The following is a 12,323-nucleotide window of genomic DNA, read 5'->3' on the forward strand; positions in this document are numbered from 1 at the left end:
TTAAATTGCTTTCTATTTAGATTACACATCATTTCTTTCCTCAGAAAAGTGTTACCATGTCAAAACAACAGGCTGGAATAAATCAACACAGCTCAATTGGCTTTCGTGGCCACACTGATTTACAACAGCTGAGGATCTAGACCAGTAATCAACTCTTAAACAGTTGCTGGCCAAGCAAGGGGAAAGAGGAAGAATCATTTGCTCCTTCAGAGACAGAAATTTTGGCATATGGATTGCAACCCCTGTCCGCGTCACCATACAATGTCAGGAATGGTGAGCACCTTCAAATCCCTTACTCACAGGGGGTCTGATGAGATGAAAGATGACTTCAGTGATGCAGTAGAGATACAGAACCACTTTACGACCTTTATGGCATGTTGAACTGCAACTCCAACACCATTTCACTTTTATTTGACCTTAAATAATGAAGCTGTATGACACAATTTGAGGAGCTGGGTGAAGAGCTAGAACTGCAGCTCCTATTTCTAGCAAGACTCCTGCTTATCATCTGGAAGTGTGACAAAGTATGAAAAAGCATTTCTAAATTTGCTCACAGCAAAAGAATACAATGCTCACAACATCACAGATTCCAGCTGAACTGTCAACAGCAAAAGCCAAGTTGTGTCTTTTCAATACAAGCTAACTCTTTCTTTAAGCTGCGGCCAATAGTTTGAAGATGCAGTTAAGATGAGGCTGGATGTACATCCTGAGTTTCAAAAGGTGGTAGCGGTTCTCTCCAGTAGGTGAACTGACTGTAGGTATCGGAACAAGGGAAGTCTGAAGAATGGCTTCTTTTCAGCAAAGGGAAAATGTGATCTACCACTTCACAGAGTCTGACATAGCTGGAAAATAAACAAATGAAAAGAATGCTGAACCATTTCAGAACTTCTTCCTTGAATTTTTTAAGTCCTCACCCACTAAGACATAGCTACTCTTACACGGACAAGTCATCCTCCTCAAATGAATAAAACTAAACTCGATTTTGGTGCCTAGCTTCTAGAGAGGATTCACAGTTCAGGTAAGAAATCCATTCATTCTAAGCAATGATATTTAGTAAGAAACAGATGCCATTTTCCACCTAGATCACCTGCTAAAATACTCAAGGCCCCAATTTTGCTTCTCCATTTCTGTACAACTCGGTTCAAGCAGCTCCCTGCTCCATTGATTGTTCATGTTATACACATATGGCTCCCCTTCAATTAAGGGCACTCATCATTACTAAAGGCCATGTCCATTCGGTGTTAGGTGCTACAGTGCCTAAGCATCTTGCTGGAAGCCCTCAATCCTATCTTCAGATTTTATTTTCTGGCTTTTCTAGATAGGAGCTTCAGGAAAAGGATATTTTGAAAAGGCCATGAAAAGGCAGATGGCTTCAGGAAACCAGCTAGTCTCATTTTTATGCAGACTAAATCATACAGTGATAATTCCTCTACATGATTAAAGTAGATAGAATATATTAAACTAAATACTAAACAATTTATTTTTTTTAACTGAAGGAACTGTGTTTATCCTAAATTTTTCTTGGTTTGTTTTAAATATTCCAAGCAATCTTTCATTAGTAAAATCAGAAGTATCTTTGGGCAACTTGAGTCTTGAATTAGAACAGAAAATTAGTTTAGTCTATAAGGTGTTAGGGGTAAGAGATTACTTACGATGAGATGTTTGTCTTTGCATGCTCTTGTATAAGTTCTCCTTTGGGGTTAACTGTAAATATCCTGTTTAAAGAAACCCCCACCTGTTTGTATGAATAAACATCCTAAACAAGAGAAAAAAAAAAAATCACGATTCTGTCTTTGCACAATTATGTTTATTCTTGCTGGAATACATTACACAGAAGAACATATTTCCACGTTATTGGTACTAAATTTACCTACTTATTGTGTATCTGAAATTCTCCATTAAGGTACAAATGAGGTCAGTCTAACAAAATGCTCATGAACCACACAATTTGCAGCTAGGTAAAGGTGTTTGCCACTTCAGTTTAAACTATTGATCAAAATCACGTTCATTTTTTCAGTTACTTCCCTCAATACAAAAATAACATTCAATAAAAACCTAATTATATTTGGTGTAAAAGCATGTGCACTTTCATTTTTCTTTCAGAGAATATTTCATTTCCTGAGTGCGTTGTATCAAGTACCTTGCAACAGGGTACAGACATAACTGACATGTAAAATAGTGATTAGATTGTAAGGACAAGGTCACAAGAGGAAGTCCTAACAACTGCATCTACATTAAACCCCCTGGAAACATCTGTTAGCTCCTGAGATTGGATTTGTGCCATACTCATATATTGACACCATGTCAGAGCAAGGGAGGAAGAAGAGCAAGCAAGGAATATATGCCAAAATAGCAGCAGTGAGCCCCAGCAGGTAATGTAGATGCAACTCTGGGAAGTACAATTAGAAGCAAGATTTAAGAATGTCTTCTAATAAATTCAAATTGTTAAGGACAGCAATGAATAAGTTTTGATCTGTTCTGAAAAAAAGCTTGACAAAAAGCAAAGATGAAAATAACTCCCAGAAGATCAGAGCAAAAACAAGCTTCCACATAACTAATATAAATCGTGGTTTTAAAAGCTGAGGTGGTGAAAGACTGGAAAGTTAATGCAGATATAAAGGGGTCTGGGGTTTTTCTAATCTCTATATTGTAAAGACTGTTGCAAAAAAAAAAAAAAAAAGTAACTGAATAACAGTGAACAGCAGTCACTTCAAGAATTCAGCATCCTGGCAGTCCATGCACTATCAACACCTGTAACATCCACAAGTACTGAAATTTCACTGAGCGTGCTCTGTGAAACCAAAAAACCAAAACAAGCAATGCAGAAAATTGAGAAAGCGATGATCTTGATCTGCACAAAGCCAGTGGCACATCTCACACCTGACGACTGCATTCCAACAGCAACCAGAGGAGTTACCAGTAATTCCCTTAGAGACATTAACTTACTGCTTTACTTGAAATTTTATTGAAGTATGCATGAAAATAATGGTTTTATTTCCCTGAGGTTCAAAAAAATGGAACTAGAGGTAGACATCATCCATAATACAAAACCACAAAAGTGTTTAAAAAGTTATTTCAGAACCATATGTCTAAAGGTACCTTGATAATGGAAATTAAGCTGCGTAGTGATGTAACAGCTGAATGTAGCAATTGGATTGTGAGGACCTCCTGTCCTCTGACATAATGCTTTTAAAAATGTAATTTGCTAAAAGATGAAGTTGAAAAAGTTACTGCTCATGAATGTCAGCAACCCTAACAAAAATATAAGAAAAATGTAGAAACAAAGTCCCACCAGAAAGGCATGCTGAATCCTCTCAAGTGTAGCTACAACATCCATAGTTTCAGTGCCAAAATATCTTGCCAGGCACCTCTGTCCAACATCGAGGCATCTAAACTGCCCAGTCTCTGAATGTCCATATTCACACTGGCAATGACCAGCGTCCACATTTACACTGATAATTTCCCCAAGCTATCAATGTTTCTGCTAGGGAACGTATCTCAGCTCTCACAGCGCAGAGCGGCTAGGGCTGGAATCCACGGTCCTTGGGCACTTCAGTGAGGAGCCTTTGACTCTCCTGGAGTCAGTGGAGAAAGATGGTCACCTAGAACCTGAATTAATTACTCTCTCTCCAGACATGTCCCACTTTTCTCCACAAGCTAAATAAAGAGGTAATCTACTGGAGTGTTCTCAGGCTAATCACATCAGGAAATATGAAGGGTCAAGGACCATTCTCTTAAGAGTGAATTGCATGGCCAGGATGCAGACATACAATTAAGTGGGTTTAGCTTCCAAAACAGGGTGGATACACCCAAGCTGCATGCCAGTGGTCCCTAGCCATAAACACCACACTACTGTTACCAGGTTTCTTGTTACCTATTACTATACTACACATCAGTTTTCACAGGAAATATTACCCGGCAATACAGAGCTGGAGGAAGTACCAAATGCTCTGCGGGGCTCCTGGGCACAAGTTAAGGGGTCCATCTGCCTAATTTAGTTAGCATCTTAATTTAGGTGCCCAGTGAAACTGTAGACATCTAAAGTAGTAGGTTTTCTATACATCCCCTTCTGAAGCAGGATGCTTTCAAAGGTTTTGAGTGAAACAAAGCCTCTGTCCTTCCTTAGGCACCTATAATGCCATCTATACTAGTAAACTAAACAGTGTGAGTGCCCATTCTCAGACTTGGAAGTATCTTGACATTGTGTCAGTATTATTAAACTTTTTATACCCCTCCCCTGAAAAAAACAAACCACAAATCCCACAACAAAAACCAACCCCCCTCAGCCCCACACCCCCCCCCCCAATACGGCTATATCGAATGCCCATTGGGAAGAGTCCATGCCCCAAGCTAACACAGCAATCACACCCAGAAATTGCCTGGAAGACCACTAGCTGCCTCTGTCAAAACAGTCTCTTGGATCATGCTAACAGCGTAAAAGAAGGGATAATCACATGCCAGGGTCCCTGCCTCTGCCCCAGCCCCTGAGACCGTTTCCTTTTCTGGATGCATAAAAGTGTTCTTTGGGCTAGGACAGGAGTAAGAAAAGCCTATACCCCAATTATACAGCCTTCAGATGGGTGATGGAGAGCTGTCTTCCCCTCTCCATGTCAAACAACACATCACTTTCCATGCAAAGTAGAACTTTTTGATTTCAGTGGGACATCCAGGTTCTTTTGAGTGTACTCAGAGTTTGAAGTGTAAGTCCCACCAACATTCATCTGAAAGATTTTCTGCCTGTCCACAGGTATCCCACTGACACTCTATCAGTGTGGATTAAAATCAGATCGGTGTTTTCATATAAGCTTAACCATTAACTTTTGCAGATATAACGTAGTTACTTTGCAAACAGAGATGGAAGAGCAGCATCCTACATTGTGAGAACTTTGGGGTAGAACCTTTTTATTTTCCTTTGTACGGGGCCTAGTAAAATATTCTTAACTCCAATTAAAGCTTCTAGCTTCTAATGCAATAGAACCATGAAATAACAGCAACCTTTCTGTTCTCTGCAACAGAAATAAATTCAGCTATTACTTACAGCAGGTCTGTTTCCAAAAGCAGCATAAAAGGGTTCTGTGTTAGGGTAAAACAAATTTCTGATGTCTGTCAAACACTGAACTTTAAATTTTTCTGGCTTCTTTTCTATCACCTCTCTGAAATGACAGAAGGGAGGCTGAATAAGAACACATGAAATACAGCATGAACCATTTCACTTTCTTTATTCAACATTTTCACCTAGCTGGATACTCCTATAGAGCCCGTACCCTTCTCCGATAAATCTTCGTTTGGAAATGACAGTGGCCGTGAAGACAAAATAGCATCCCCAAGCTTATATAACGGGCACAGTAAATAAATCCTCTGAAACTAGGGAACTTCTATTGAAACCTATGTTGTAAAGATGGTTGCTGAGCAAGGATGGTTGATTACAGGGAGTAGATGCTAAATAAAGCCTTATGAGACAAATTGTCATCAAGTAAACTGCTTCCTGAGAACTGTAGAATGATTAATAAATTATATTAGCCTTCACTGTGTATAGGGGGGGTTTATTATTATTATTTTTAAAAGTGTTGCAATTACCATATGTGCTAGAAGCACCTCACTTCTACAGTCAGGGTCCTCCATCATTGCTAATTAGCTAAAGTTAATGAATAAAGGAATCTTCTGTTTCTCTTCAGTCGCTCATAGAACATAGAATTCATTAATGAACAGAGGAGTTCTCTCATCTCTGGGCAAAAGCCCTTCCACAACAGCTTCTCTTGGCAAGGAGACTGAACAGGTGGCAGAGTCTGGAGTTCCCATAACATAGGAAGATGCCAGCATGACACAAAAGCGCTTAAGAAGCTCAGAATCCCACATCCTAGCACCAACACATATGTCAAGGAAGATGTGAACAGTACAGAAGCTTCATCGGAGTACTACAGCCCTTTGGAATCGCAGTCCCATGTATAAATCAAAGTTTGAGAATGCGCAAAAGAGGAATAAAGTCATCTTTCCTCAGTCTAGCATACACCTCATCTCAGAGCCCCCAAACTACAATAATTAAATCTATGTGTAACAATGAAGTAATTGATCGCCCACACATCACAACAGTTACAATTAGCATACACCGAAAGAGGGGCATTTTTAGTCTAAACAAGATACCAAAGAGTATCACTTTAAATGCATTTCTACACATGAGGAGTGTAAGATAACAGTAACTACCCTTTCACTGCATTTATTATTTAATCAGTCTAAGAAGTTCACTGTAATACTTTCACAGTATCTTATATTTAGAACACGACTGGTAAGACAGCCTGTAGCATGTCACTCAATCAGGAGAACATCTGAACAACCTTCCATTAAAAATTCTAATGAAATATATCCTGTCACAGCAGCTTTTAAGGGCTGAAAATATTTTCAGTAATCACTTGACATGCTTCACTGAATTAGGAAGAATGTACGATACTCATAATCTGTGCTATTATTATCCACTTATTACAGCTGAACACCTAGAAAGAACAACATTGTCCACACAGAATACCACAGTGCAGTCAGGAGTATAACAAGTCCGTTCCATTTTCACATTAATTTCTTCAAAACTCTCCAAGTAACATTCTTCCACAAAAAGTATGCCAATTGGAACACCTTACAAGTCAATACAAGAGTGATTGTTGTTAAAATGTTCACCTTTTTCCCATAGCTAAATATTAACACACCGTGACGTGAAGTCAACAGGCAGCACCTACTGGTAAACAGTGAACACATGTATATTGAGACATGTCTAAGAGAAACTAAGCAACATGACTATCTACTGAAGTTTGGTCTTTCTCTAACGAAATTTCTTCTTAATTAAATTTTGCACCAATATGTAAGAAAAAACATTATGACTGATTTCAAGCACTCCCATATAAAAAAATAGCTGAGAATTCAGCCTCCACCAACCTCCAAGTTTCTTTCTGCATAAAAGTGAAATTGCAGTACCTGTGAAAAGCCGAGAATAAACTGCTTGGACTCAGCAACACTGGCCCTTGAGGCAGCACAGTTCCTCGTTCATTCACCCAGTGCAAGTATCCTCTGGTCATGCCTGCCATTCCAATAGCACGTGCTGAGCAATACAAAAATTTATATCCATTTCTGTGAACATAAATAAAAGAAGAAATTATTGTAAAAATAAAACAGGTATTTTGACATTAATAATTTTGTGGGTTTATTTTTACATGAATCAAATCATGACTGTTAAACAGACTTATGCTTAACCTAGCCTTATTTAAAAGGAATAAAAACATTTATGCCAGAACCTCGGATAATTAAAATCTGTCTAGCTCCACTGCAGTTAGTGATTTACACCTAAAGAGGGCTCATTTATCTCTGGTCTTCTCATGGCTTATGACTTTTCATGGTTTTCTACCTGCCCCTGCATAGTGGAACCATACTCCATACTCAGAATTAACTGAAGTGACATCTGCTAAGAGGAAAACACTTGGCATAAAGCAAACAATGGTGCAGTAATCTTTGCTGTATTAACAGTGTTGTACTCCTGCCGCTTGGGCCTCTGCAAAAAACAACTATGTGCAGCAGTAACATACTCCTTCAAGGTGGAGCAAATCTGAACTTCAAAACACAGTACGAGAAGTAATCTTTGACTTGACACTGCAATAAGTTTTGGCAGAAGTCACAGGTTACCTTTGGTTCTGTTCACAATAGAACAGAGTCTAATGATGTTAGTTCAACTTAATAGCAATTTACTTTGCAAGTCCTGTAACGAAATACTGTATTCGGTGCACGCATGGTCATTAAATCTAACTATTGAATATTTATATGGTGTTCAGCTGTAATATCTAGCCACTACATAATTAACTCAGTAATTTGAAAAACAACATGACTCAAATCTATTTTTTCCCCTATGTTTATGATCACCAAAGCCCTAACAATTGACAGTGCTGGCAGGCATAGAAATAACAACTGCAATTAAAAAAATTAATTAACATTTTCACCAGATATAATGCAGAGGTTATATACAGAACTAAATACTGCTCAGCATGTGAATTCCCAGGATGTCCTGTCTTTTCTGTGATCACGTATGTCTATACAGAATAAATGCCCAGACAAGTGTTTCTGGCATAATTTAGATTCCATCATCCATAATTTATACTTCACCATCCTTGTAAAACAAAAAGCAATAAACAAACCTTAGCATAACCCTAGTATACAGAACAAATCAGATTACCTAAAAGGACAGTTGTGATGTGTACCAGAGGCTCTTCAAACATTTATAGTAATTTGAATATATAAGAACAGTTGAATTTAATGTAATAAAAGAAAATCAATTTTATTTTCTGTGTAAAGCAGAAATATCAACCTGAACAGACAGCAATCAGTAATCCTCCTTGTAAAAGTTAGAATCAGATCCTTCATCTGATCCCATTCAGACATCAATTAATTTTTCTCCTCATTTCCTTTTTTCTCTCAATTGCTCACCATACTCTTTGATCCTCCATTGTACATAATGGCTTGACTACATTGCAAAATATACTCAGGGAACCAAACATACAACTCCCATTTATATTCATCAGCAGAAATATCCCATTTTTTGGAATATATTTTTCTAGGTCATACCAGGATACTCTCCCCGTTAATGACATTAACTGACCTAAAGCACAGCTGATCTATCACTGCCCAATATTTCTTCAATAGCTAATGGAAAAAAATAGGGTTTTTTTGAAACATCATTAGATCTCACATATATTGAGCTACTTTTTGGAAGATGCCTGCCTTTCTCCATGGATTACACAGAGTCTACAAGCCACAAGTAAACATGATGAATCCAGGTCCTTCCATCCACAGTGGCACAGAAGGTATTAATTGCTGTGGACCAACAGGCATCGGTGCAGGTCAACTACTGAGCTATAACTAATAGCAGCTAACACTGGTGTTGCCAGGTGAAAGCTTGCTCCTCAGGCTCGTCACAGCACATATCTTATTGACTTTCAATGCCTTTAAATTGCACTGTAAGCAATGTTTACTTATCATCTACTCTCAAAAATAATCAATAACACAAAAAATATTTTAAGACTGATCCTTCCTAACTTTGCGATTTAACAATGGAATAACAACAAATATTTATATACAGAAATAACAAAATAAATTGCATAATCATCAGTAGTAAAGATCATCATCAATGTCTTTGAAGCTCATTGTTATTTATACAACAAATAAAACAACAAGAATATTAGCAGCGAATATCCAAAATGGGTCAATTGCTACTCAAGATAAGACATTGTGCTGTGCTTTAAGGGTGAAATTTATCTTACTTGACTAGAAGCCTAATGTTTAGACAGCTCAAGTCCAAGCTGTTTCACTAAACTCCCTTTCTACTCACTGGAAAGAGAGGGAACTCCCCCCAAACTGATTCATCCCATGTGTTTTAGAATCTGTCCCTCCATGAATCCAGGTGAGTCAAGTTTGGCAGGAAGAACTCCACCTACAGTGACCACCCTAGGCTGAAGAGTCCTTATGCCTTTCACTCTCTCCTCAACAAGGAGAGAAGGGAAGGTGTACTGGCATCTTCTGAATTAATGCTGCAACTCCATTTGCAACTAAGTTACGCTTGCTGCAACTCATTCAAATTAGGACAGTTTTTGGAACTAACTGTAGCTATCTGTTTGGGATGGTTAGAACAGCAATCGCTACTCATTGATAGGGGGCTTTTGCTTTTGATACCACAAAGCAGGTTTTGCTCTGGATATCATACAGCAGATGTTTACACTGTATAAGCACCACTGAAGTGATGAGATATTGATGAAATTGTCACTCTTAGACATTAAGAGAAGCCTAGAGAAATTTTAATTTTTATGTGCAAATGAATAAACACAAACAAGCCACAGATGCATAAGCAGATTTACTGAATACTCACTGGCTCACTTTATGGTACAACTTCGCGATCCCTTGGTGTGTCCAGTCTTTGCCAAGAGTCGGCAAAATGTGACCTAAAGTGTCTGACCTGAATAAAGGAAAAACAATGTCATTGAACTGAAAAAAAAAAAAAACCCCAAGAAAACCCATCAATACTTGTAATAACAGTTGAGGCTAATACAAATTCCACTAACGTATCTGGCTAGCAGCAAAGGAAAATAAAGTTTTCTGTAAGGTACTGATTGTGATCAGAAGAGGATGATTTTATTGCCCCCCCCCCTTTTTTTTTTTTTTTTTTGAGATAGACTGACATGTCCATCCTTAGCTATGTTGTTTTAATTACTCCTGTGTCCCAGGACTTGTCTTCATGGATAAGCTCATGACCCATAAGGTAACCTGGAAATTACAGCATACAGGCTATGAATCAGATCTGTGTAGTAGGCTGGCCAGTACTAAGCATACTTTTTGAGGTTTGTTTTCTAAATAAACCAAATCTACCCACAAAGGAAGTTTATGGGAAATTGCAAGCGTAAGTTACATTCTAGCTTACTTCAAACTAACTTCACATAAAGCCAGCAGTTGGTCACATATGAAGTATCATGAAACAGTTATACTGGTTTCAATGTACTTCCTGCTTCACTGTAACAACATCTAGATATTCAAACAAATGAGCACCTCACTGCACTAAGCATTATACAGATACACAGCAAGAAATCCACACCCTGAATATGTTTCATCTTAGAGAGGAAAACATTGGGCACTGGCTTAGGATGGATTTGCAATGGTATTGTAACGTGAAATGATTCAGTAACTCTCTGGTCAGCTCAACAGCAGAGAGAAGAATAGAGCCTATTCACTTTATTGAAACTTAAGAAAACAAAGCAGGGGGGAATATTAATTTATGTTGGCACCAAAAAAAAGTTTGCCTTACAATTGATAAACCACCACAAAGAAAAGAGTTTCAGTTTGAATCAAGTATTTTAATTCACCCCAGACTGCTCTTGAAAATTAATTTTCATTGTTCTTTTTTCCAATTAGATATAGTTAAATTGGACCTTGAAAGAAATTGATTTTGAAACAAATCTAAGCATTTAATTTTAAAAGGTCAAAAGACAATGCTTATATTTTTATTATGTGTTTCCCTGCTCCACACACAATTGTTTTCCCCAATATTAAATAAATCAAAATCAGCAAGCGAGTGAATCATTTTGGTCACTCCAAAATAGTGGGGTTTACCCAAAGTACTAACCTGAAACTTTCTATCAAATTCCAATTCTGACATTGATTTTGGACTCTTCTAAATAATAATGCCTCTCAATGGAATGCCCCAGAAATGCCTTTTAAAACAGAATTCACTTATTTCTTCTTTTTAACATAACCAGTGTACTTCATAAGTGTGATGCAGCAGAAAAAGTTATGGTTTTGCAGAAGGTCTTCCAATACTACTGTAAATACTATCATGAAACACCAATAAGTGACAAATAATGGGCACATATGGCACATGCCTTTATTAAGAATTCAGCTAATGATTCTTGCATTGTTTGAAAGCCAAATAAGAGAAAAAACTACACACACACACTATCCCCTACAAAACACTAGAATATGATGATCCTGCAACTCAAAATTCCCTGTTAATTACTTTTTCCTTTTGTTCCAAAGAACAACTTGTCCTTGCAAATAAAGCCTCTCCCTGTTCATGAACTCACCGTGTGATTGTTCCATCAATGTCAGAAATAATAACTTTATCATCCCAATTCCATAGGTAAATGGTGCCTTCACAGCGGCAAGTGCCTTGATACTGTGTTGTAACACTAAAGGTCACATCATTGGGGCCATTCTTGAGCTTTAAGCTTTTCTGCAAGACATTATCAGCGAGATAATCAACAAACTGAGCGTGTGAAACTGGCACAGTGCAAACACAAAGCCACAGATGATCATTGCCTTGGTCACACTGAATCTTATTACTTTCAGCACAGCTATTGTCTAAATAATGATAACAGAGGTTTGCTCTGTGTGGTGTTCATTAGGCATTGATTTATAGAGCAGTAAAAAACAAAAAAATCTGGTTTATGGTCAGGGATGTAAAAAGAAAGAAAAAAAATCCCCCAAAGTTCACATAAATATTAACAAATTATGGAATAGGGACTATCTATGGGAGTTTTCCATTCTGAGATATAAATATGCAGAGAGAAATGTAGGTAACAAGGAGTTCCATGAACTCTCAGTGTTTATATGGGGATTTGTGTTCTATGGTATTACATCTCTTTCCAATAATAACCCACCTCTCATACCATACGACCTATTTATTACCCTTCAGTCTCTGCCAAATTTCCTTAACTTTCCCACTTCCCTGCCCTTTGCTTCCACTGCCTCCAGTGTCACTTAGCAACATGCTGGGCAAGAGACTACTGATTCGATTCTATTTGTGGACC

At 37.9% G+C, this 12,323-nt stretch overlaps 1 protein-coding gene across 9 annotated transcripts in view; it reads right to left on the minus strand.

The window, feature by feature from the left end:
* Positions 1-366: 366 nt before the first annotated feature.
* The window catches only part of LPIN1 (lipin 1), an 86,297-nt gene continuing 74,340 nt past the window's right edge, over positions 367-12,323 (minus strand). For 7 of the 9 annotated variants that reach the window (XM_054819357.1, XM_054819356.1, XM_054819358.1 and 4 more), the window contains 6 exons: positions 11,598-11,746; positions 9,893-9,979; positions 6,961-7,113; positions 5,039-5,153; positions 1,653-1,756; positions 367-842 (listed from right to left, as the gene is read on the minus strand). In XM_054819357.1, the coding sequence (XP_054675332.1) occupies positions 683-842; positions 1,653-1,756; positions 5,039-5,153; positions 6,961-7,113; positions 9,893-9,979; positions 11,598-11,746 (768 nt within the window). In that variant the 3' untranslated portion in view covers positions 367-682. Of the gene's footprint in view, positions 843-1,652; positions 1,757-5,038; positions 5,154-5,577; positions 5,787-6,960; positions 7,114-9,892; positions 9,980-11,597; positions 11,747-12,323 lie in introns of those variants that run through there. The other 2 variants (XR_008576271.1, XR_008576270.1) reach the window with 2 other exon arrangements.

The sequence above is a fragment of the Grus americana genome, chromosome 3 (genome assembly GCF_028858705.1).
Source record: "Grus americana isolate bGruAme1 chromosome 3, bGruAme1.mat, whole genome shotgun sequence".
Classification (NCBI taxonomy): Eukaryota; Metazoa; Chordata; class Aves; order Gruiformes; family Gruidae; genus Grus; species Grus americana.